Source organism: Elephantulus edwardii, unplaced genomic scaffold, assembly GCF_000299155.1.
Source record: "Elephantulus edwardii isolate Elephantulus edwardi_28Jun2011 unplaced genomic scaffold, EleEdw1.0 scaffold00199, whole genome shotgun sequence".
NCBI lineage: Eukaryota > Metazoa > Chordata > Mammalia > Macroscelidea > Macroscelididae > Elephantulus > Elephantulus edwardii.
Window position 1 is genome coordinate 2,666,288 of NW_006399949.1, and position 27,797 is coordinate 2,694,084.

Sequence of the window (27,797 nt, forward strand, 5' to 3'; positions counted from 1 at the left end):
GAAACCATTTGAGGATTCATAGCACATTTCCAATTCAGGGAGTCAGACCACAGCCTTTCTGGAAACTGCTTAGGTACAATATTGCTTTTACCTTTTTGTTTTACACTTGAAGGTTGAGTGTGTTTTTAGCTTTTATTCTTCTTGAGGGGATGGATTTACACTGAGTCATTCTCTCACCTCTGCTCTGCTCTGAGACTGAGGATAGAAAACAAGACCGGATTAGGGGGTGGTCACATATCACAGTGAAACAACCAGCCTCCAACTGAGCCTCACAAACAAGGCTGTGGGCAATGAGGTAATCAACCTCACTCAGATCTGGAATGACAAAAACCCAAAACAAAACAAAAAACACAGGGCTGTACTGACCACAGAATTCATCTCTCTGCCTCCAAAGGAGAATGAGTAACAGTGTGTTGTGATGGAAACAGGACTTAATGTTGTTGTTGTTGTTGTTGTTATGTGCCATCGAGTCGTTTGCGACTCATAGGGACCCTATGTACAACAGCCCTAAACTGTGCTCTATCCTGTGCCAATCTCATTGCCCCTAACAAACCCATCCCGAGTACCCCAGTCACTGAATCAATCCACCTCATAGAGGGTCTTCCCCTCCTGCGCTGTCCCTCCACTCTACCCAGCATGATGTCCCTCTCCAAAGACCTGTCTCTCCTTACAACATGTCCAAAGTATGTCAGACGGAGTCCCAGAATCCTTGCCTCCAAGGAGCAGCCTGGTTTAATCCTCTCTACGATGAATCTGTTTGTTTTCTTGGCAGTCCATAGTACATTCAATACTCTTCTCCAGCACCACAGCTCAAAGGCGTCAATTCTCCTTCTATCCTCCCTAGTCATTGTCTAACTCTCTTAGGCATAACAAGTGATAACAGGACTTAATACAGATTAAAATAACCTGTACACAAGTATGGTAAGTAAACTCAAATCTTATTTTAATTACTTCAATCTGAACAGCAATAACAACAAAAGCACCTTTTAAAATAACATCAATTCTGATTTGATTGGAATAAAAAGATCACATTATATAATGCATATGGAACTGGCCTGGCCTCACCAGCAAATTCTGTGCTAATTTGTTGTTGTTAGGTTCTGTAAAGTCAAGTATGACCCCTAGCAACCCTATGAACCACAGTATCCTGTCTTATCCTGCGCCATCCTCACCATCTCTGATACACTTGAGCCCATGTCTGCAGTCACCACGTCAATCCATCTTGACAAAGGTCTTCCTCTCTTTCCCTGACTCTCCACCTTTCCAAGCAAGATGTCCTTTTCCAAGGAATAGCCTCTCCTAAGAAACATAGGTAAATAATGAAAGTGAATTCAGGGACTCGCTACAAGACATAGTTGATTTCATGGCACCTAACAACCATAGACGCGAATGCACTTCATCCAGTCTCACAGATGCACACAGAACACTACAAAGAACTATCCATCATAGAACTGAGCTGGAGGACACACCACAGATGTGTTTTGTCCTGCAGAGTTTAACAACATCGGAAAAGGACCATCTCATTGTTTAAATTTGGCAGGAAAAAGGCCCACACAGCAAATTAAGTCTTACCAACCAAATCCTGTGTGACCCATCTCTCTGCACAAACTACTTCTTAGACTTTAAAGTATTCAGTAATGTAAGGAGCTCAGGCAACCTAGTGGTGAGGATTTTCACTGCCAACCCAAAAGCAGATGGTTTGAATCCACCAGCTACTCTTGAGAAGAAAGATGGGCAATCACCTCACTCATTATTTACTGCCTCTGAAAACCCCCTGGAGAATCAGCTCTGAGTCAGTTTAGGTTCATAACAATGACAATGTTATCTAAAGAAAGTCAAATGATACTGAGGGTCTTAGAGGTTTGGATTTTGAGTTTTGTTTTGTTTTCTTCAATTTAGCTTAGTCACATTCCTTTTCTCCCCCTTTTTCCCCCATTTTCAGCTTTGTCACAAACTGCAACTCCAACAGGAGCTCTTGGGAACTTGTTTTCTCTTTCAACTGTTTAATATTTGCTGTTTTAATTAAAGCCATAGACATTCTATCTCTCACCATTGTTCACACCACATACAGAAAACACTGGTGATAATGTTTCAATTATTTCCAACCACAACACCACTTCTGAGTAACTGTAGAAGAGGGAAGCTTCAGATACCACACAGGAAAACCCAAGGCTCTGTTAGACGTAATCATGAGGCAGAGGCCGAGTGAGACACTGGGACAGTCAAAGCAGAACCTGGACTTCCTAAATCCTAGTTCAGTCTTCACTGTACCAGGGGAAAGGATTTTTAAGTATCTCACTTTTTATCAATCTGATAATTCAAAGATCCAGGATGAAATGGATTGACTCAGTGACTGGGGTAATGGGGTCAGAGTCAATGATGTTGGCTCAAGATAGAGCAGGGTTCAGAGCTGTTATTCATAGGGTTGCTCTGAGTTGCAAGTGATTCGACAGCACCTAACAACACAACAATCTGCTAATTTATGAATAAGATCACCTTTGGGGTGGATGTCACTTATAAAATCCCCATGCAGTTTTGGATAAATAAGCTCTGTCTCTGTGGGTCTCTGTGTGTGTGTGTGTATGTAACTGTTCTTTCTCATAAGGATACTAAGAGATTAAAGGACATATTTTTAGTCAATTTGTACTGGAATACAGAGGACCTGGGATTAGGTCCTGAATATGCTCTTAATTTACTGTGAGGCTCTCTGTGTGTGGGAATATTGGTTTTATTTTTTTCCTACTCTATAAAATAAAAAAAACAAACACATTTTTATGAGTTTTGCAGAAAGTTACCATTTTAGCAGAAACTTTAAAGGAAAGAAGAGAATGAGGACAGAGGGAGCAAAGAAGAGAGAAGAAACTGAGGAAAGGAGAGAGGATTGTGAAGAGGGGAGGCAGGGCAGTTAGCCAGAAGATATATTTGAGTAAGATACTGAACAATTTTAAAATGTGATACTCTTGTGGACATACTTATGGCATGTTCCAAGAGGGACCTGTCCTTGGCGAGGGACATCATGCTTGGGAGGGTGGAGAGACAGCCCAAGAGAGGAAAACCCTCAATGAGATGGATTGATTCAATGACCGGGGTAATGGGGGTAGGAGTGTCAAAGACGATGAAGTTTGCTCAGGATAGAGCAGGTGAAGGGTCGCTATGAGTCGCAAGCTTCTCAAGGGCACATAACAAGAACAACACGCTTTTTAAGAGATTACAGGAGTATATTTCTGACAAATGTGAAATGAATGAATGAGTGTGTCAGTGAGTGAATAAATGAGTGAAAGGTTCAAGAAGCATGGCAATAGGAAAGAAAAGGCAGGCAGAGAGCGAGGAGAGAGGCTTTTCACCTCCCACCCCCACAAGTCCCCACAGGGAGAGCAGGAGATTCCGCCCAGAGCGCACTGGTTTCTCCCTCCCCCGAGCCACCCCAAAACCACCAGGGGGCGCGCGCGGTGGCCGGGCCAGCTGTGGGCGGAGCTGCTTTAAATCGCGGTGCCCGCAGTCGGCCGCCGCAGTCCCGCAGTCTGAGAGCAGGAGCATCCTCACTGCGCCCGAGCCCGACCCAGACCCGGCTCCTCGCCAGCGGCGGTGCGGACCGCAGGGCTCTCGGTTGCGCCTGCTCCAGAGCGCGGCTCCGCCACTCCCCCTCTCGCCGCCCGGGCGCGCACCTGCAGACCCTCAGCCTCGTCCTCCGCCTCGTCCTCCGCCTCCTCCGAGCCAGCGCGCGCGCCAAGCGAGCCATGGCCAACGCGGGGTTGCAGCTGCTGGGCTTCATCCTGGCCTTCCTGGGCTGGATCGGCGCCATCGTCAGCATCGCCATGCCCCAGTGGAAGATCTACTCCTATGCCGGCGACAACATCGTGACCGCTCAAGCCATGTACGAGGGGCTGTGGATGTCCTGCGTGTCGCAGAGCACCGGGCAGATCCAATGCAAAGTCTTCGACTCCTTGTTGAACCTGCCAGGTAAGTGCCTCCCCCGGCCTTAGAGTCCCAAACGAAATAGTAGTGGCCATCAAATGATTCTCTTGAGTGCTTATTTGATTAACAGTCATTATTTGAACAGGTGACTGCCTTCCTTGTGCAAAAATGGAAAGGATCTTAGCTCGGACTCCCTGAGTCCGGGAGCCAAAACTCTACTTCTGTCTCTAACTCACCTGGCCACACTGTTCTCTCTGTTGTGTCTCTTAACTCAGTGCTCTCCGCTGTCTCTGTTTAGGGTCAGAAAGAGTGAGGTGAGCGCCAAACTCCATTTTAAACTCCCAACCGGAACAATCCAATGTTGTGTGTAAAGTGATAAGGTGCTAAGGGCTCAAATTTAACAAGGATGTTCCCGTAGCGTGTTGTTTTAGAAAGAAATGATTGGTAGCAGTTGGAAAAGTATGACAAGAAAGAAAGATTCTGAATACTCGCCCAATGATAATGGGAAAGGATGAGTGAAGGTGCTGAGGAAATTTATGTCCAAATAGACACAGGTGATGAGTGCAGAGGTCAGCTGGAGGAGGAAGGGAGTGAAGGCAAAGGAAAGCGGCTTCAAGTTTGGATCCCTTATGAAGGGACTTCTCTGTGGCTTGTTCTGCTCTCACTTTTGTGGAGTTTATGTAGAGCAACGTGTTTCTAAAGTTGGTATGTTAAAAAATCAGAGGAATTCCCTCTCTCTCGCTCCCTCTCTCCCTCCCTGTCTCCTCCCCTCCCTCTTTCTCTCCTCCTTTTTTTAAGTGCCATGACAAGAAGTCATTAAATTCCCACTTAATTAGGTAATGGTGACTTGTAGTTGGGAGTATCTTGGGAAATTACTTCAGTTCTTTAGCAGTGCCTATCTCTTTTAACTCTGCTCTTCAACTAACTTGAAAAGTTTCCTTAGCCGTTCCTTTATAAACAAGCAATGCGCTCTCCTGCCCCTGGCATCCTCACAGCCTTCTGTGTGTGCCAGGATGACGTGAACGATTCAACTGTCCTACAAGGTGAAACTGCATTGCAGTCCTCAAGTTTACTTCAGTGGTTTTTGTCCACCGCCTACTGAGAAGCACCTTTTAATAACACATGTGTGGTTTTGTAAAACACCACGTTGTTTGGAGTTGTAAAATACATGTTCTGATTCTGTCTGAACACCTGTGGAATGCAGGTGCTGTGGATGTGAGGTCTTGAGTGTGGTCATCCCAGCTTCTCCAAGTTCCCATGTTAGGACTTTGTCAACCAAAATCATACGTATAATTTTAGAAAGTATGCACTGCTTACTTGTTTCCTATGCTCTATTTGCTTTGCTACCATGAACAATCATGGGATTTCACAATGGTTAGTACCGAAGGTGACAGACACATTTGGGTCACTGTGTTTAAAGGATTGATCCATATAGAGGTCCAAAGGAATCACACAGCAATCTATTCGTCGATTCTATTCCTTTGATCAAAATGGTTTGCTTTCAACATGCTGAGATAGGTTTTCCTTTAACTTCTTTAATGACTCTGTGGATTAAAATTTATGCTGTATGTGCATGATAACGTGTTAAAATGCTTTCTTTTCATTTTTTTCAGAATAATCATTTTTTGTGTGTTTTACACATTCTTTCATTCACATCACGTTTCATACAGACATTCCCATACACTGTATTTTATAAAATTAATCCCCTTTGAACTGTGCCCACCATCCCCTGTCTTTTCAGGACCCTACTAGATCCATCCCAATTCCTTTACCTCCTCCCTCTGTCCACCAAACTCCCATCATTTCCCCAATCTCCATCCTTAGCCCCCTGTGCCTTCCTTTCTCCTCTTAGACTTTTATCCACATTCTACTGATTATCCTAGTCTTACAATAATGGTCTTATGCAGTACTTGTCCTTATGAGATTGAGTCCATTCACTTAGTATGATGCTCTCTAGTCTTTCCCATATTATATAGTGTTTTTCAAAATTGTCAACCCTGATTGCCACATAGTATTCCACTGTGTGAATGTACCACAATTTCTCAATCCATTCGTTTGTTGAGGGACGTTTGAGCTGTTTCCATGTTCTTGCTATTATGAATGACGCTGCTATGAACTTAGGTATACAAATATCCACTAGTGTCTCAGTTCTATTTTTCTTGGCGTCTGTTCCTAGCAGTAGAATGTCTCGGTCATATGGAATTTCTATGTTTCAGCTTTTTAAGGAAACGCCAAACTTCCTTCCAGAGTGGTTGTACCATTTTACAATCCCACCAAGAGTATATTGAAAGAGTTCCATCATATATTTTTTTAAGCTATTGAGGAAGAACATTCCTCTTCCTCCCACCACCCATACCTAACCCGTGTATACTTTGGAGATTTCTTCTTGATAAGTTTTGAGGAGTTTTGAAAGTTCCCCTATGGTTCACCAGATCAAGTTCCTCTTTTTATTTTGGTTAAGTTAAAGTTTACCCAAGGTGGGGCTGAGGCTTTGCTCCCAGAAGAGGGAGCTTTGATTCACAGTGTCTCTCCCCCAACCTGTCAGTGACTCACTGGATGCCCTTGGATGGAGTCCAGAGACCTGTCTCCCTTTCCTCAGCTGGGTAATGCCACTGCACACCCAGTAATAAAGAGACCTGGTTTGGTGATTCATTTGCTGGTTTTGGTATAATTCTGTGATACTTAGAGGTGACAAGGATTACCCTTAAATAAAAGGAGTGTTTTCTCATAAGATATTGCCTCTCAAGTAGTACTTTTAAGTGAAAAGTTTGACTACAAGCTTCCTGTACTTGAGCCTTGCCTCCTTTGTCATTGGAGACTACTTGTTATATTACCTTCCAGATACAGAGTCTTGAAGAGCCTTTACAAGTGGACAGAGTACAAATACCTTGCTCATCTAATAGAGTATAAATACTTTGCCTGCTGTAAAAAGCACATAGCCCTCACTAAATCTTTGAAGGTAGACAGTAAAGTGAAGTAGTATGGGAAATAAGACCCAGTGGGATTGTTTAGGTGGTTCTTACTAAAGAATTTATTAAAAAGTAACTGAGAAACTTCTTGGGAACAATAATCTTAAACTGAGTACCATGGTTTTACTATGGCTGCACTTTTGTTCCATCTAATTGTGCGGTATTTACTGAGCATCAATGGTTGGATTCGAATACCTAATTGAAAATGCCAGGTAAAGTTGCAATAACAGACTTTTCTTGATTAACACCTGATTGTTTCCTCATTTTGATTCAATTCTCAAACCTCTGAGAAGATAGTGCCTATTTTGTAGGCTTTAGTTAATTGCTTCTTGTTCTTTGACATTTATAGTTACAGCTGCCTCGAGATCGGACTGGCTTTGTAGCCTGTCTGGTGGGAGTTGTTCAAGCAGAGAATGAGTAACTATTTTGTAGGAATGTTTTGGGAAGATCCAAGCGCTAGACAAATGGGAGGTTAGACGAGACTCTTTCTAGGTCTCAGCTAACCCTGCGCTTCTGTAATTTGTTTATATGCTCCCCCAGCCTGTTTAACTTGCTTTGCATGAATCCACATGTGTGTAGGTGTGCATAATGAGTATTGGTTGAAGTGAGGGTTCCCAGGACTCTCACCATGATGTCAGGCTCAATCAGGGAGACAAAATCACTGACTTGGAGAGCCTTTGGGTTGTAAGCATTCAGAGAGGAGGACACCCACTTAAGCCATTCCAGACAACATTACTTCTGCTGAACTCAGAGTAGTCAAGAGACCATTGCTGAATTCTGACATTTCGGAGAATGGAAGTGAAACAAAACTATTGGTGTGAGATCTGAAGGTCTATCTGAGTTCTTCACCTAGGTTTTCACTATGCAGCTGTGTTCATTAAGATAAGTCATGGGAACTTCCTGGGCTGTAGTTACCCTGCTGATGAAATAGGGCAAAGTGGGAGAGAGGAATGGACAGGTGAGTTCAAGGTCCATCCATCTATTCAACAAACATGAGCCAGCAGGTCCTTTCCTTGCTCCTAAGGAGGCAGCAAAGCTGATTTCTCAAGTCAACTCCAGAACTGAAAATCTTTCACCAATTTGGTGATTGAAGGAAAAGGGATGGATGTCAGAACTTGAGTTCTTTAACCAACGTGATGAACAAATGAGATGGGGGTAATTAATGCAGAGACTTTTTCCCTCCCTACGGGAGAAAAAGAATATTAATGAAACTTTCAGAACAGCTTAGAAAACAGCTTCTCATCTCAGACCACTGCAATTATTAGCTATGCTAGGGTTCTGAAGTCAATAAAATGGAAGGACTAACAGTGAGGACTGTTGAGAATTTTAAAACTTTGGTCAAAGTGAAAGAGTTTAAAAGGGAAAAAAAACCCCAGTGAGTATAATACTATGATGATGTGTCGTAGGCAAATTTGTGATGGAGAAGACTTCACTTAGTTAATAGACTTATATTTATTAAGTAACTGCTGATATAAAGAGGTACCATGTGAAGGTACAGGTATAATTGAAGCCTATTTTGTTTCTAGTATATAGCGTATAGAGTTCTAATTTGGTCAGTAGATGGCATTGACAGTGACAAATATTTGCTTGTTATCAAGACTTTAAAGCTTTAGAGGGGACAAAAATGCTTCACATACTTGTCTTTCTGCATTGATGATTAACCTAACTGGTAGATCAGTAACTTCTAACGTATTTTTTTGTTGTATAAGTAAATATCTTAGTAACTGTTTTTTTTAAATTATATTTTTTAGCTTGAACTCCTTAGGGGGTCTTTCATCACGAGATTATCAGCCAGCTAAGTGTAGATAAAAGATCTTCTCTACTTCCTGCAAATGATGAAGAGAAATAGCACTGTATGACTTGTACTGTTTGCTAACCAAATTCTCTGTGGACAACTTTAGTTGCTTGTCTCTGTAGATATATTTGCAAATTAACAGGTTCTCACTCATTGCCATTGGTTTGGATCCAACTCAGACCTGACCCTCTAATGGATTTTCAGAGACTGTAAATTACACGGGAGAAGATTGCCTATCTTTCCCCTCTGGAGTAGGCTGGTAGATTTGAACCACTGCCCCGAGGTTGGCATTGGTTCTTACCACTAGGCCATCAGAACTCCCCATGAAAGTCCTTATTTCTTGTGTATGTGTGCCATTGAGCCAGAACCAAGTGAGGCAGTAAATTCCATAGGAGGAGACTGTCCATGTACATGACTTTGAAATTGCAGTGCAACTTCTTACCATTAGGCCACCAGTGTTGTAGATAAAAGCCCATAGGAACCTTAAACAAGAGCCCTGGTACATAGCAGGTTGAATAATGGGCTACATACAGAGAAATTGTCAGTTTGAACCCATAAGCTGCTCTAAGGGAGAAAGATGTAGATGTCTTCTCTCATTAAAATTTACAGAAATCTGATGCGGACTGTTTAGGTATTTGTATAGACTCCACAATAGTGGACTTTAGGAATCTTAATGAGAGGAATGGCTTTGCTTCTAAATGAGTTCCAATCAAACCCAATCAGCTCAACATCAACAATACAAAAGAACTCTGGCTCCAAATACTATTTTATATCTTTCAAACAATTCTTTCAACTTCTCTACTCTGCTGCCCATAATTCTATTAGAAGGAACCATCATCTTGGAAATTCATTGACCATATACTTTAAAAAGTAGATCAAGTTAAACAAAAAGTGCTGTTTTATGCCTACCAGCATAAATCTATGACTTTTAATGGTCTAAGCTACATGTGGCTTTCTATATAACAAGATTTCAGCATTCACATATTCTTTAGCTTAGAGTTTAGTAGAGTTTAGCTTAGTAGTAGTTTAATGGTGCAGATAAACAGAAAAGTGCAAGCTTCTTTACTTGCTGTATTAGGATAGTTTTAAAAGGATAGAATTAAATCAAATACATTGAACATAAGCACAGAATCCATGTAACTTGCCAGAGGTTGTGCTCAGTGCTTTGGATAAAAATACGAATGTCTCGCTGTCCTATGCTATTGCAAAGTTCACAATCATGTACTTTAAATGTGTGATTTTAAGGGCTTCTAGAAGACTTTAATTTGAGGTGTTCATTTGGTTCCAGTCTAAAACTGCAATTTAGATTCTATCAGCACATAAAGCCCTTTTTACTCGTAACGTAACACGTGGTTATTTTTACTTCATTATATATGTACCTGGCTAAGGAGTTTTCAAGCAATTATAATTTTCAACCTAATCTCTCCTCTCTTATATTTTCTTCATATATAAGTATCCTTCAGTGTTGCTTCAAAGGTCTCCAATAAAATGAAATGTGATGTTGTGTTTGTCAAGCAAGTGTTCTGACACACAAGGACATTTTATAAGTGAATGGTGCCAAGAGATAAATGAAATACAGCACTTCTCACCATTTCATTCTCATTTAGCAAATATTTAGGAATGAAACATGATGCCAACCTCTTGCTCTGTATGGTTTATATCTGCTGGAGATTCATCTTTCTTCATTTTCTTTTTACATCATACAAACAATACACTGTTTTGTAAAACAATAAACAATAGTAGGGTAATTAGCCCATGTAACAAAATATCTACTCCCTCTCCCCTTAGAAAAGCTTTGTTTGCTGAAGTGGTAAGAGTCAAATGCGCTTAGCATGAGTCATGTGTATTTTCTGTAAGATTTTAAGGGAAAGGGGAGTTAGAGATTAAAAATGTCAGGTCAGATGATTCCCCAGGAGGTGCAGCGAGGCCCTGGAGTAGTTTATACGTGTCTGGGCGGTCAGTGGTTTTGGGCAAGCCTGACTCAGGAGACCAATGCCCAGGAGACTCCTTATGAAGAGCACTCTCTGATCTAAGTGCTCAGGCTGGCCAGGCTACTGGCTTCCGTTTCCATGGAAGTAAAGATCATGATTATTAAAGGAACCAAAGTCCACTCTGACGCCCTACGACTCTACGAAGGTGGAAATCAAGGGGAGAAATGAAAACATAACAACAAAAGTGAATAATAAAGAGTTGGAAAACTAGATATTTAGGAGGAAAAAGCCAAGTGAAGGTGGCTGAGAGATGGAAGGTGTGATCTGTATTTAAAAGGCTACGATAGGAAGAATGTGTGCTCTGTGTGTTGTTATTATCAGGTCCCATGAGTTAATTCCTACTCATTGTAATCTAACGTGACAGAGTAGAAACTACCTATGTAGTTTTCTTGGTTGTAATCTTTACAGAATTATATCACTAGATCTTCACCAAAGTATCTCACCAGTTCTGTCTTCTTTGAAGTTACTTGAGTGGGTTCAAACCACTAATCTTTCAATTAGCTGCCAACTACTTCACTGCACCACCAAGACTCCCTTTTTTGTATCTTTTAGTAACTTCTAATTGCTCTTAGAAAAAATATTCAAACCTTTTACTTTAGTTTGCTAAGGCCCATGTATGTCTTCTATCCACCTCACTAAACCTAAGTCCTTCTACTTTCCATTTTCTATCACGCTTCTTAATGATGACCAACCATCTCAATCCAGAATGCAGGATTTTCATATTAAAAAGGAGAAATGATCTCAGACAGTCTGGTAAAGGTGGTTACTCTTTCTTCTAGCCACTGATAATTTTTGCTCCTCTCCTCCTTCTTTTGAGAAAGACCAGTTTTCATTATTGTCATACTCTTGTCAAAAATTAAGGGCGCTCCGGTGACCTAATGTGTAGGGAATTATCCACAGAAGTGGTGCCTCGCTGACAGTCCGATTCCATGGGAGGAAGATGGGTGACCTCTTTGCATGCAATTTGTAGCTTTGAAAACCCCCTGCAGGATCAGCTATGAGTCAGTTCTGACTGCTGGGCAGCAAATTACCTTGACTTGTGGCTAGTCAATAAATCAGTTGATCCTAGATATATGAGTTTATGAACTCTTCATTTTATTCCCTATTCTATCCTTCTACCCTTTTCCCAGTACTGTGTTCTCTTAGTTACTGTGGATTTATAGTATGATTTGAAATCAAGAAGCATGACTTCTCTAATCTTGTCCTTTTTTCAGTATTGTTTTAACTGTTCTGGTTTCCCTGCATTGAATCCAGTGAATGGGATCCTTGAACCAAATTTGAAACCCATGTTACATATAAGAGTTTAGGAATATTTTCCCCCTTCCATTTTCCTTCTAAATAATAATAGTCTTTACAAAAGCTTCTGGAAAATAAAAAAGCAACATGGTCTTAATGATGAAATCTTAAGTACTTTCTCTTCTTGCCGTAACATGGTTTGTCATTCCAGGAAGTTTTGTAATAGTGTTATAAGCTATAATACTATAGCTTATAACAATACTTATAATTCCTGGTAAACCCATTATTTAGTGTAGTATGTCTTTGGATTCAACAGTATCTGAACCACCCTGATTCTGAGCTAAATGTGTGGTTGGTGAATGTATGTGCCCTAGCACAGTTATGAGGTATTTTGCTGACTAATTGGTTTCATAGCTAACAGATATGTTAACGCCAAGTTTCTATTGTTTCATAAATAAATCAAGCAAAAATTAATTTTGCCTTCCAAAACATCGTTAAAGCTCTATAAAAATATCTTTGATACTTTTATAAAAGTAGTTAGTAGAGTTTTGTTATGGTCTCGTTATAGCAGGTATGAAAATTTCAACAAACTAAAATTCAATAATGTTTAAAAACTCATTGGTTTTGCAACAGTGAATGAATGGAAATCCAAAGTCTCTAAATTTTCATTGAAATTAATAATAAATTAAAAAAAACTCATTTGTTTTAATTGATTGATAATCTAAGTGTCAACCCTGAAGATGTCAAAACTGAACAATGGTTTAAATTAGAAAGACCCGTACCAGAGTCTCCATGCAGAAGACCCAGGTTCAAGCTATGGCCACCACATAGTTTTTGTCTAACAGAAATAAAGTGAATTAAGTAAAAGGGAAAAAAATGGTAGTATAATCTTGCCATCTCCTCATCAACTTTTGAAGACCATCAAGGAGACAATTAGTCTTCACTCCCTGGTTGAAGATATCATCTTTCACATTTTGCATGATAGAAACCTGGTCTCAGGAAATACTTAGTGACCTACCAATATGCAGATATGTTTGTCACATGATAAGGCTATCGAGATAATGATTTTTATGTAAAAAGAAAGAAAAACACAGAAAAACAAAATATCCTCTTCTATCCAATATTGTTGTTGATTATCATGGAGTCAAGCATGACTCATAGAGACCCGATGAACAAAAGTTTGCCGGAAGCCTTTCATAACTATCGTAATTTATCAAAGTTAATACAATTTCCAGAGGCATGTTGTTTAGGAAGTGGATGCCGCCCACTCCTTCCAAATTCAATATTAAACCATGGTAAAGTTTAGCTTCATACTATTTTTTTTAATTAGGTTCTATATCATTGATGTAATGATGACATCACATTTTCAATCTTCAAGAAACATGCTGGCATATTCTCTCAGATTTAACCCTTTCTATTTAATCATGCCAAACATACGAAGATACAATGAAAGGAAATATCTCCATTGGATTCTTGTACCTGTTATTTTATCATCTGGTAGTTAATTGTTAAAACCCAGTAATATCTCTCAGTTAGAACCTACCACACAGTGTGTTGGAGTCATATCTGAAAGATTCTTTTTTTGTCTCAGAAAATTGTTCTCATATTTCCTTCTATTCACTGGAGAGACAAATGTTGCTTATCTAGTTATGATAATCTTTAAAGTATCAATTTCTTACCTTCTTAATTCACCCAGTTTTTAAAAAACAAAACACTTGAAGAATGTCATATAGAGCTGCTGACTAACCACAAAATGTTGTAAGAATTTTAATTATAAATGATTTCACATAAAGGATAATACATATGATTGTTATTTCTGAATTAGAATACCTTATTAGTAAGGATTAAAGAGGTATTAGTTCAGCTAAACCTATTCAACTGGAACATTAATTACTTTTCTGGTTGATTTTGAATTTATGTTGAAATCAAAATGTCAGAGCTGCAGGGCCTCTTATTCATCATCCAGCTTCTATTTTTCTGGAAAAGAAACTATGTTTTGATGAACTGAAGTCACTTGATTGGTCTTGATCTCCTACTTACAAGCAGAAATGTGATTAGAACTGGAGTCTCCTGGGTCCATTTAAAATTTAAATGTGTCTGGTTGGTTACTTCTAACCACTCTTGTTTAATCTTGGCATGATGATTTTGAAATGTTGTAATATGTTTTTGTTTTGTTTTATTTTTCTGGTCAGCTGTTCTGCAAGCAACAAGGGCCTTAATGGTGATTGGCATCCTGTTGGGACTGGTAGCAATCTTTGTGGCCGTCATGGGCATGAAGTGCATGAAGTGCATGGAAGATGATGAAACACAGAAGCTGAGGATGGCTGTCATCGGGGGGGCATTGTTTTTATTTGCAGGTAAGATATCACCTGTTCATCTTTCATTTTATTATTTGGTGCTGGAATGATAAAGCTCAGTTTCCTTAGACAGTTTTGAATTTTGACACTTGAATTTGCTTATTTAAGACTCTCTACCATCCGAAGACACAAATCTTAATTCAAGCTGATTTTCAGAGAGATGCTAATGAAACTTTGAGATTTGTGTTCACTATAGGTAGGTCAATTCACTGAGCTTTCAGATGTCACACTGTTTGTTATAACCAGTCTCACTAAGTAGAGTTGACTGTAACTAGCAAACACTAATACATGAGTCTATGTAATTTAGAATTTAGGATCAATTTTGGAAGTACATGTGATGAAAAGAACATGTGGTATACTAAAAATAAATACAAAGAGCATATGAATCACACAGTTCCTTGAGGAAAGTATAAATTAATATACTTTTTTAGTTTATTGGAGAAAAATTGGGACAAAATTCTACGTTAAGAGAACTGATAGGTCAAAAAAATATCAGTGGTGTATGGGACTTATAGGGAGTTAAATCCAGTGATTTAGAAAAGAAAGTACAGAATGGCCCTGACAAAAGAATGAGGGGTTATTCATCATACAAAATATGAATTTGTTGCTTTATTAAAATGTTTAATAATGAGACTGCATGGTTAATTAAGGCTTATTCTAAATAGAATACCCTATAAAATAGTCTATTTTTTAGTGACAGTAGTGATATAAATTCTACTACTAGAAAAAAACTAGTGTTAAACTTTCCTTATTATTTCTTTGACAAAACATCATACAAGAGATGATAGCAAAATACTTGGACTTATCATGAGGAAAGAGTCTCTGTGGCTTTACTAAAGACGTGGCTAAAGTGTAACCATCTCTTAATTTAGCCAAACATAAACTAATGCCTTCAAGTGTGGTGCTGGAGAAGAGTCTTGAACGCATATCATGGGCTGCCAAGAAAACAAATAGGTCTGTTCTGAAAAGGGTGAAACCAAGTCTCTCCTTGTAGGCTAGGGATGTGGCCAGGAGAGATCAGTCCTTACAGAAGGACATCATGCTCAGAAGGGTGGACAGACAGTGCAGGAGAGGGAGACCCTGGATGAGATGGATTGATACAGTAATTAGGGCGATGGGGGTTGGTGTGTCAGAATTAGTGAGACTGTCTCAGGACAGGGAAGGGTCCAGAGCTGTTGCACATAGGGTCACTATACATCACAGGTGACTCGATGGCACATAACAACAATAACATACTATAACAGGTTTGGAAGCAAGAGTGGCATCCACTTCCTAAACAACATGCCTCCGGAAACTCTATGAGCTTTGATAAATGTCAATAGTTGTAAAGGGGCTTCGGGCCTTTTGTTCATGGGATCACTATGAGTTGTGCTTGACTCTAAGACAATCAACAACAGCAAATTAATGCCTGCCAGAAAAGACGCAGATGGTGCTTTATTTCCAAAAGGTTTCTTTGCTATCAAAGCTATGAAAAATTTTACTATAAAGTCTCATCCTTTGATTGTCTTCTTTTGTCTCTCATTATTGGTTGTTTCCCACTTGTTTCCATTTCCGGACTTCCTAAAGAACAAGGTCTGCAGGTCCAAGACCATTCTTGTGGTCCATATAATCATATATACAAAGCTTTGTCTCCCCTCCCCCTGTAAAATATTACAGGCAATTAGTTTAAACTACTCTTCAACTTTTAAACAGTTAAGGAGTAAAACATGAAGCAAAACCAATAATCTGCCTATATTGATGCATTTATAGTAGTCATTAGAGAAAGTTTATTTTATATCCTTGAAAAAAATACCTAATTATTTTGTATTTTAAGAAATAATAGAATGGTTTACTTGGACTAAGTTTTTCTCTGGTGTTATTAAAATACAAAACAAGTTGAGTTAGGCATTGTGCTGAGTACATTTCTCTTGCGATGTCTCCACCAACTCTTAAGATGGTATTTGCAGTATGTGTTGGTGGAACAATGTAAATTTGCAGGTCTGATCCATTTTGAGATAGGTCTGTTTTGACTCCACAGAAATGTAAATTTTTTTTTAGCTTCAAGAAGAGTATGAAAGGATTTTATCCTCTCTTTTTCCAGTAATAGTATATCATTATGGATAAGGGTATTAACTTTATAAAAAGTGTGCACTATGGACACTAATTAATGACAAAATATTCGAAGGGAATTTTGAATGTTATTCATCTGCTGAAGATGGAGAAGAAAAAAAAAAACCCATCCAAACAGCCTAACAAAACATTGTGCCATTTATGCCAAAGTGGCCTTGAATACTTAAGTGGTGACCAACATGACATAAGGGAGTTAGACTCTACCTACCTCGGTTCTAGTATTTTTGTCTCTTTTATGAGAAAACTAGATAAATCACATCTGAACCACTCTTGCATGTAATACTAAAATAAAATCCTAGCACTATTGATGGTATTTCATTCTTACAAACTTACTTTCAGGTTTAGCGGACTGTATATTTATGTTCAGTGTAATTAACAATCTTTTCTTTTGAATTTCTGTAGGTATGGCAATTTTAGTTGCCACAGCATGGTATGGCAATAGAATTGTTCAAACATTCTATGACCCAATGACCCCAGTTAATAACAGGTAATGCTATTCATGCATGACATTGTTTATTCTTTGAGAATTTTTTTTTTATATCCTGGAAATTCCAGCTAGTGCTGTTGCTTGTCCTAGATTTGTTCTCAGGAATTATGTGTCATTTTATGTCAAACTTGCAAACAATTTGAATTACTTATGACTCATGTTAAAATGAGGTTCATAATTGCTTTAACAGCCTATATTAATAGCAAAATACTTCAAAGTAGAAAGTTCCAAGCACTGTACTTTCCAAATCTATGCTGAGCCTTTATTTCTTTCTAATATAATAAAGATGTTAGTATATTTGAACATTCCTCTTTGAAGTATATATTGTCTGATACCAAACTATAGTTATTTATAATTAATAAACATTTTACAATTAATTGGGGGGAAACTACTATAGGGATTAGCAAATAATATTTCATATTTAATATGGTGACATGTGGAAGTTAAAGGCTTGATTGTTGACTAGCACATAACCAGCCTCTTTGATCAGTAGAAGAAAACTCTTCATCTCCTGTCTTCACATCTTTAAAGACTAATAACCACATTTAGAGTCAGAACTGTAAGATGTAATTATTGCTTGTTAAGTGTTAGGACAAATGGATGAAAAATCCCAGTGCTTGGAGAGATAAGGTGTGTTTCTTTTTATATTAACATCCATATTCAGGAGAGCACAAATTGACATGATTATGTTGGAGCCCATCCCATAAGACATATAACCTGAGGACAGAAACTGCTGGAGGCCAAGGAGATAAAATTTTACTAGAGTATAATAATAGCAGTAAGGCATGTGAAAGCACTTTATAAATTGCTAGCCATATACAATTGTTATTTATATTATCTCATGGGATCCTGAAAGCTGTCCATTGAGGCAAATGGAATTACCCTGCTTTAGCAGAAGAGCAGACTGATACTAAGAAGTGGCAAACAGTAATAATACCAGTTGAATTTGCATTAGATTCTAGGCTTTATGCTTTCGATTTGGCCACCCTCCACCCTTGTCCTCAATCATTCTTGGTTACTTCACTCTCAACAGTGTAGGTTAGTTCATGTATTTATTCATCAATATCCTATTAATTCCATGCAATCCACAGACTTCTGAGAAATGATTTACAAACCAGGAATTGGGAATTTCAATTTATGTGGTTACCTAGGATCAACTATTAAAAACTCTTAACAGCCTCCTTCAAATTTGTGACAATTTTTAATGTAATGTGGTGCTACTTAGTAGCAGTATTGTTGTTGTTGTTGTTGTGCTATTGAGTTGGAAGCGACCCGTAGCTAACCTTCCAGTGGGTTTTCAGAGGCAATTTAATCACAGAGGAGGAGATTGCCCATACTTCTCCCATGGAGTAGCTGGTGGATTTGAACTGCCTGCCTTTGGGGTTGCAGCACAACTTTTTTAAATACTAGGCCACTAGAATTCCTTCAGTGACATGCTAAGTTTTAGACTAGGAATCACGGTCCAAATTTGTTTTCTAAAATGCATAAATTTACATTACGTGCCTCGTACACTTACAAAGTCTTTGGAAATGTTTGCTTAATTAAACTGGTACTACAAGTCTAATTGTCAACAATTGTGTGTAAACATACTTATGTATGTGTGTTAAAGTACAGAAAGTTCTTCCCCAAGGGATGATGGGGGATTATTTTCAAAAGAAATAAACGCAGGTGTGAAGTTTTCTTTCTTATGTATCTTAGAAGAGCTCCCAGAATCATCCCCTAAGTACATGAACTGTCCTGTCTTTTCAGGTATGAGTTTGGTCAGGCTCTCTTCACTGGCTGGGCTGCAGCTTCTCTCTGCCTTCTGGGAGGTGGCCTGCTCTGCTGTTCCTGTCCCCGAAAATCAACCTCTTACCCAACACCACGTCCCTATCCGAAACCAACACCTTCCAGTGGAAAAGACTACGTGTGACACAAGCGAAAGGAGACAATCTGTTGAAACCAACAGCAAATGGACATTGAAATATGATTGGCAACCTGAAAGCCTTACTTAGACTTATTATTGTCTGGACATTGGTATTCCAAAAACAAAAGAATCCAAAAAAATTATTTTTAAAAAAATATTCACTGATGAAGGTGGTTAGTTTTATTGTATGTCCTTGCCTTGATATTGTAAGGACATCCTGTACAGGTTACTGCTTCCCATTGAGGAGACTCAAATGTGGAGACGGGATGCTCCTTAAATATATATAAATATGTGTATATATACATGTTTTTCTAGGAAGAAACTAGATTCTAACTAACTCTTACTCTTATGTTTGTACAAGCACACTTAAAATATCACCAAAAAGAAAAAAGTAATTAGTATATATATTTAATTCCATACTGATTAAATAAGCAGTTGATTTTAAAAAAATTTTTCTTCATATATACATATATAATCTAATGGGTCAAAGATAATTTTCCCTTCCCTATCAGCTTTTAATGCCTTTGACCTAAGACCTAATTCACACTGATTGTTGTTGTTGTTGTGTACCCTTGAGTTGGAACCAACTCACAGCTGACCCTCCAGGCAGTTGGTGGATTCGAAACTTGAACCTTTGCATTGGTAGCACAATTCCTTACCACTATGCCACCAGAGCTCCCAATCTATTAAATGTAAATTCTTTACCTTTTGCATATGTGTACTCCACCTTTTTTTTTTAACCATGAACTTGTAGCATTTGCTTTTCCATTAGTAGATCATTCTCCAGACCCTTATTTGATTTTTATTAGGTTGGCCTCTAATACCAAATTCTAAGACCATATTTCCAGAAACATCTATTTTCATTCCTAAAATAAAAAAGAGCATCATAGAAATAAGAGTTTTGGGGACACATCTTTTTGCATGACCAGAACAATATACTTCTGTTGACTTTCACACACAGTCCCTGTACTCTGACCTAGAACACTTGCTTGTTTTGAAAATACTTTTCCCCTTGTGTAACCTTGCACAAACTGCTTTCCCAAGTGTTGTAACAGTTTCATTGATTTGAATTCTTAAACCACTTATTTGCAGTTGTGTATTCCCCTAAACTACCTGGTTCGTTCTCTTCCCTCACCTGCACTGATCTCCCTCTATGCAATTATCAAATAGTTGACCTCTTCTTGCAGAGAGGTGTGGTCTGTTTGCCTGAACAAAATGGTAGACTTTGGGGAATGATAAAGTGATGACAAATATTCTCTCTGTAGCTGTAAACAAGTCATTTAATCTGCTACCTCTTTGCCCATCTGCCAAATGGAGATAATAATACTTAACCAGCTGGTAGAGGTGATGTGAGTATTAATTACTTGATATTACTCTCATTCTTTGAACATGAAATATGCCTAATTAGATTTTATTTGCTCAATTGCCTGTTTAAAAGTCAATGAACAAAACCTGTACAAATGTCTTCACAACATTCAACAGCTTCTTTTTTTCAAGAGTTTGTTTTCTTCTCTTCTTTTTTTTTCTTCTTCCCCCCCCCCACCTCTGTCTATTATGTTGCTGGTAGCCTGCTCAATTTTTGTAATTGTTCTTAATTTGCATGACAGGAAAAAACATCCCGGATTTCACTTAAGCTAGAGGAGGACATCAAGGAAAGGATCTTGGCTTTTGTGTCCAAAGACCTGCGTTTCAATTTTGGTGCTATCAGTGACTATTTGATTCTGGGCAAGGCCTTTGACTGCCATAGATCTATTTCTTCATCTATAGAAAAAGTAAGGGCTGATGACTTTTTCCCTGCCTACCTCACAGGATTGTGGTGAGGATCCAAAGAAATAAGATACATTAGATACGGTTTTGTTAAATGGAAAGTATTATGCTATGTAAGCGTTGAAGAATTCAGATGCATAGATTGTAAAATTACAAATAACTGAAAAAGAAAATTTTAGGAAATAAGCTTCTTGTCTTAATCATTAATATAAATATGCAGACTGAGAAGGTAAAACAAAAAAATATAAATGCTGGCAATACTATCATTATTGGATTGTATTTACCTCCAAGACTGTTCAAAAATATATCTGCTAAGAAATACTCTCAGAGTTACTGCCATTCACTCATAGTTAACACTTCAAGGACAGTTAGTTTAGAAACAGTACTTTGAAGTCTATCATCTGGTCGCAGCTTTAGGAGACATAATTTTGTTAGGTTCAAGTCCTCTTAAAATAGATACAAACCTCAGATAATTTTCCAGATTTAATTTGACTCTACAATGATAGTCATAGAAAGAAATCCTAGTGAGGATTAGAAATGCATGTAGGTTCCAGTTGATGAAATCTACAGAGGAGCCTAGAATCCAGAATGACTAACAAAATTGTTACACCAGAATTTGTTCTTTTCACACCCTGCTAACTAATTAGAACCTATCAAGTCATGCTGACTGCATGAGTGCCAGAGGAGAACTTCTCCCGAGCATTTCCAGGCACTGAGTTTTCTGGAAGTGGATCACAGGGCCTTTCTCTTGAGGTGCCTATAGGTGGTCTCAAGCCACCAAACAGCCAAGCACATTAACCATAGCACAGTATTTGTATACTCTGCTATGCACCTGGAAACAGACTGGTAGATATATTAGGGGGTTTTGTGTATTTTACTGGGAATTTGTTTGTATAAAGCATTATTCTTTTTCAATAAAAGTTTTTTAGTAAAAAAAAACACACACACACAACTTATTGGCTTGTTTTTATAGTAATTTATTGCAAGATTGCCCTGCTTCGAATAGGAGGCGGCTCACGATAGGATCTGACTCACTATGAGCTTCCTGGGAAAGAGCTGATGTTGCCTCCAGGTCAGTCCAACCAATATTTGAAGGGCTCCACCCACTGGGATGCCCTATTTCTCTCCAACTGAGCTCCTCATCAAGGTTTGAAGGTTTGTAATATGTGTAGAGAAGTTACTTTTCTCATTCATAAAAAGTGAACATGATACTATGAACACCAATTATTAAAGAGGGCAAGAAATACTATAATTGACAAAGTTTCTGTGCAAATAAAGAATGGCCGTGCTCCTTCCCGGGAGGAAACATGCCAGAGCAGGTTAGAGCTCCACCATTGTCTGTGTAATGTTTACAATCAACACTAGCTCTTAGGAAAACAAGAGATGATTACATTTTGTTCTCATTTTCTGGCATCAGTAATTGTTACCAGAATTATCTTTACTGCAATTGTCCTTAAGGGTAGCCTCTCCCTGAAAAACTTTCATATTAAAGAGCCAAAATTGTAAACAAGGGATTGTAATTCTGATAATGAAGTTGCAGGCCTTAGCCTGATGGATAAGAGGATTATGGAAATTCCTGAGCTGCAGTCCCAAAGGCACCTGGTTCAAATCTACCAGTTGCACCATGTGAGGAGGATGGGCAATCTCCTGAGAGGTTTATTGTCTCTGTAAACACACTGAAGGATCAGGTTGGGTCAGTTCCAGCTCAAAGGTACACTACAGTACCAACAACTCTTCCTACAAAGTTTAGATTACCATTGATAGGGCCCAAACCTAAGAATTGTTAAAAAAAACAACAACAAAAAAAAAACATTGCCCTGGAGTTGATTTTGACTCTCTAACTCCATACAACAGGACAGAGTAGAATTTCCAAGACAGTAATTGCTCTTTACAGAAGATACCTTTCATCCACAGAAAAGTCAGAGGATTCTAATTCTTCACTTTTTAATTAGCTGACAAGTGCTTAACCCTTGCGTCACCAGGGTTACTTTTCATGAAATGTTAAAGGAACATAATTCTCATGTTTCTAAAAAGAGATCCCAAATGAAACACTTGATTTCAGATCAGCAAAGTGGATATTCATTTTTGTGTGAGCTCCTCCTCAAATGGATGTCATTGTTCTACAGATCCACTCCTTTTCCTCTTCATTTAGGACTTAACATTCTTTGTGGGTATATACTCATGTTCAAGGCAGATTCCATATCACTCATTTTCCTTCACACATTCAAGCTTATCAGTCTTAGTGTTGACTAAGACCTGTTTATGAATGTTTTCCTTTTTTTTTCCCCTATGGGATTCAGATGTAAAATTTCTGTCTGCTCCACCCCATCCCACACATATACTACGGACTCCTAAAAACGGCCCTTGTTGTGTACCGTTGAGTCAGGACCGACCCATAACTGACCCTCCAGCTGGTTTTCAGAGGCAGTTAGTCACATGGGAGGAGATTATGCATCCTTCTCCCACGGAGCAGCTTGTGGATTTGAACTGTGTGCTTTAAGGACTGCAGCACAGCTTCTTGCCATTAGGACACCAGAGCTCCCTATGTCTCCATAATTAGCATGAAATATAAAAAGTCTGGTAGATGCCATTGCAGATTGTACAAAAAAGAGACAACCAGAAACTTCCTCAAAGCTCTCACCTCTGCAAATCTTACAGCATTTTACACACTGTTCCATTCATTGTGTTTGCCAACATGACAATCGAAAAACATATATTGATTTATCTCATTAATATTTACTGAGTACACACCACAAGGTTAGGTTTCTTAAACAAAAGCAAGCTAAAGGAATTGTCTTGGATCCAAGCAGTTTGAAAAATGTCAAGTGGAGAAACCAAACGTTCTATCAAGTAAAAGGTCTCAGTGATTAGTCATGAGAACTTTGGCAACCTTGAGACCCCCTTTTATTAATGTATAAAATGGACCAGTTTTCTTATTCTTAGCCACATGTCAGGAACACTTTTAAATCAATGTATAGCAGGGTTCTACTGGAGATTGGGGAAATTAGAATCTCTCTCTGCCTGAGAGTTCCAAATTTGAATATTTAGTGGGATTCCAGTGCTCATTTCAGTTGATAAACCTATTAGCTAACTGTTTCTCATTTTTTTTTTATTTAAAAAGGAAAGCATTTGGGTGATTTTTATTTAATAAAATATTTGTTTGCTGTTAGGAGAGATAAAAGAAGAGCGAGAAAGAGAGAGTGGGGTGGGGTAGAGGGGAGAGACATTCCTCATTAAGTAAAAGCTAAATTTCAAAAACTGGACAAATATTGAATGACATTGACTTAGACCAAAGGACATTGTTTCCTCAAAGGAGCTTTTACCTTCTTAATCATTTTTGTCAGTTAAGTCTCCTGTAATGCTGAGCTTTCCCTCATGGGTCTATTACTCCAGCTTGACTATTTAGAATAGCTAAAAGCCTATAAATTATATGAGACATACTGACATCTGGGTTGAGGGGAAAGGTTAAAAGAACATTACAGGGCAAATGTGAGTGGACTATAGGAAATAGAAATTAGTTGCAAACAATCAGGTGTAGAATACATTATCTTTCTACTATTACTTTTTATAGTAGTATTTCCTTTTGTTCACTATAAAATGAACATTCATAATTTATTAAAAAAATAGAAATAATAATTTTCAGGAATATAATGATCATGCTACCAAATTTTTTAAATGTTTAATAATTAGACATGGTTTCTACTCTCTCTTTTCTAAAGAAAGGCCTTGACACATTTTAGAGTCTATCCTATTATGTAAATAATTTTATGTCTGTATTTAGCTCCATTTATGTAAACAGTAATGTACTATACTATTATATAGACTTCACCAAAATTCATATTAATTCAAATAATATATTCAAGAATTTCTTCTTATGTTAGTAAAATGATGTTGGCATGTTGTTGTTGTTGATAACCTTCAAGTCATGCACAACTCCTATGAACAAAAGGCCTGAAGCTTTTCTATAACTATCGACATTTATCAAAGTTCACAGAGTTTCCGGAGGCATACAAAATAAAAAATATTTCCTGGGAATACTGGGTTCCATATTTTAAAAATCTCCTGAAACCAAAGCCAACAAGTTTTCTAAAACAAACCTGATAACACAAGAAATGCAGGTAAACTAGAACACAACCACAAGCCTCTTAACATCTACAATATGTTCTGTGACATCAATTGGTTAATTTATTTGGATAGTATGTGTACACATTAAATACAGATAGTATCTGATTACAAATGAATGCCATTGGTAAATCTGTCTATAATTATAATTTGCATGTAAATTGGAACAGGTAAGTCTAGGTAATACCTAATGCCAGTGAATCAAACGCTTGTCATTGCTTTGATTGTTGTGAGGGGCTGTCAAATCCTGCAGTACTTTAAAGAGATCCTTGGCAAGGGATTTGCTCAATGTAATGTGTCTTTTGATGTTTTTGACTGCTGCTTCCCTAAGCATTGATTGTGGGTTTAAGTAAAAAGAACCCTTGACAGCTTCAATTTTTTCTCTATATTTCATAATAATATGTTTTGGTTTAGTTGTGAAGATTTTTATTTCTTTACATTGAGTTACAACCCATACTGAAATCTTTGTAAGGAAGGTTTACACTGTGAAAGCGTTTCAGTTATTTATTTAAGTTCTCTTCTCTTTCAGCAAGCAAAGTTGTGTCATAATAATATAGAGACTATAACTCTTGGCACCAGTAGCCAGGAAATTAAAAGACGTTTTGCAATGGGAAAGTCTGCTGTTAGGGACCTTTCCAAAGTTCTGAAGAGCAAGAGTGTCTATCTGGAGACTAAGGTGTGTCTGATATAGGCCATGGTCTTTGCAATCACTTGTTATGCATCAGAGAGTTGGACAATGACGAAAGAGGATAGAAGGAGAATTGATACTTTTGAGCTGTGGTGCTGGAGAAGAGTATTGAGAATACCATGGACTGCTAGGAAAACAGATTCATCCTAGAAAGGGTTAAACCGGGTGGCTCCTTGGAGGCAAGAATTCTGAGGCTCTGTCTAACATACTTTGGACATGTTGTAAGGAGGGACCAGTCCTTGGAGAGGGACGTTATGCTTGGGAGGGTGGAGGGACAGTGCAGGAGGGGAAGACCCTCTATGAGGTGGATTGATTCAGTGACTGGGGTAACTGAGATGGGTGTGTCAGAGACAGTGTGATTGGCACAGGACAGAGCAGAGTTTAGGGATGTTGTACATAGGGTCGCTATGAGTCGCAAACAACTCGACAGCACGTAACAACAGCAACAGCATAACTTTTAATACATAAAAATATTAAAAACATTTCTAGGCAAAATAAACCTCATTGCCTTACTAACACAGTTTTTAAAGGTTAGAAATGATATGTTTATTTCTGGAAGAGCTACATTTCAAAAGTGAGATGGGCCTTTCCTTGGAAGATAGGTGTGAGAAGGACAATAACACAATTTTTTAGAATATTAATGACTTGATGTATATCACAAAGCAGTGTTCATTTTTGTGAACCTCACTATACATGCCTTAAACTTTCATATAATGGACTTTATATAGGTTGGGATCATGGACACATAGGCAGCTGATATCTGCCCAAATAGGTTTTTGTAGTGCATGATTGTTCTGGAAAGGGAACAATCAGAAGACAATGATTGAGAATATGGGCCATAGTGAAAACTATTACCGATGTCACTGAACAATTCGTCTGGACATAGGAACTTAACACTTGTTATGTAAACTTTCACCTAAAAAATACTACTTTTAAAAAAAATCTCAAACTTGCCAAGTCTTTCTGCTACCATATGAATCATATCCCAAAGGATTGTACATCCTAGTAGTCATGAGCAAAACAGACACAAACCCTTCCTTTCCAGGAAGTCACTTCTAGATGGAGAATACAGACAATAAGCAAAGCAAATATGTTAGGTACATAGTATGTTTTAAAGAGAGATGAGCCATAGTGATAAAGACTAAAGCAAAGAAGGAAGAAGAGGAAGGCTGTGGGAAGGGAGAACAATTATGCAAAACAATGTGATCGTGAAAGTTCTCAATGAGGTTGTGCCATTTGAGAAACAATTTAAAGAAGCTCAAAAAGCATATCAAGTAATGACATGGGAGAAAGAATATGCTAGAAAGAGTAGATGGAATCAACCAGCAATGCTTAAGAAATAGCCAAGAATTGTATAGAATTCAAATGGATTAATGTAGGAAAGCAATGGTAGAAAAAGGCATAAAGGAAAGTGATTTAGTGTACCATTTTAATGACTTCCACTTTTATGTTGGATAAGAGGAAAGAACATTTCATTGGTTTGTTAAGAGAGACATCAATTTTAAATTCATTTTATTAGGTGTTGTCTAGTCAAGTCCAATTCATAGCTACTTTATAAACAATAGATCTGTACCCTGTCCTGTCTTATGCCATTCTAAGCCCATTGCTGGAGTCACTGTATTAGTCTACTTGGTTAAGAATCTTCCTTTCCTTCGCCATCCATCCATCATTCCAAGCATGTCTTTCCCCAAGATATAGCGTCCCCTAGCAACTTGCCCAAAGTATGCAAATTGGAGACATCATCTTTGCCTCCAAGGAGCACTCTGGCTGCACCTTTGTAAAGAAGGTGCAAGACTTATTTGTTTGTTCTTTTGGCGGTTCATGGGATATTCAGTACTTTTTTCCAACACCACAGGGCATCAGTTCTTCTGTCATCCTAATTTATTGTCCAGCTCTCAGATGCATAGCAAGTGTCTGAATAAGGCATATATTAGCCCTCAAATTGAAATCATTACTTCTCAATAATTTAGAGAGGTCCTTGGCTACAGACTTTACCAGTCCAATATGTCTCCTGATCTCCTGACTGCTGGTGTCAAGTGTACTGATTGTGGAACCATGTGTGATGAAGTCATTGACGATCTCTATCCTTTATCCATCATGATCTTGCCTATGGGTCCAGAGGCGAGGATTTTTTTTTCTGGATGTTGAGATGCAATTCATGTTGGAGCTTACAGTGTTTAACATTCTGCAGCAAGTGCTTCAAGTCCTCCTCACTTTCAGCAAGCCAATTTGTGTCACCTGCATCATGAAGTTATTGAGTCTTCCCCTAATCCTGATTTTCGTCACAGAGTCCAGCTTCTTGAATAATTTGTTCTGAATGTTGATTAAATGGGTATGGAGAAAAGATACAACCCTAATGTGAACCTTAACCTAATTCTAAACTATGCAGTATCTCCTTGCTCTGTTCACACAACAGCTTCTTGTTCTAGTTACAGGTTTACCCTGAGAAACATCA

General features: G+C 38.3%; 1 protein-coding gene across 1 annotated transcript; it reads left to right on the forward strand.

Moving 5' to 3' along the window:
• Positions 1-3,737: 3,737 nt before the first annotated feature.
• Positions 3,738-18,771, forward strand: CLDN1 (claudin 1). Its single transcript, XM_006897061.1, has 4 exons — positions 3,738-3,960; positions 14,099-14,263; positions 16,775-16,859; positions 18,609-18,771. The coding sequence occupies exons 1-4, from the start codon at positions 3,738-3,740 to the stop codon at positions 18,769-18,771; spliced, it is 636 nt and encodes a 211-aa protein (XP_006897123.1).
• The last annotated feature ends 9,026 nt before the right edge of the window (positions 18,772-27,797 follow it).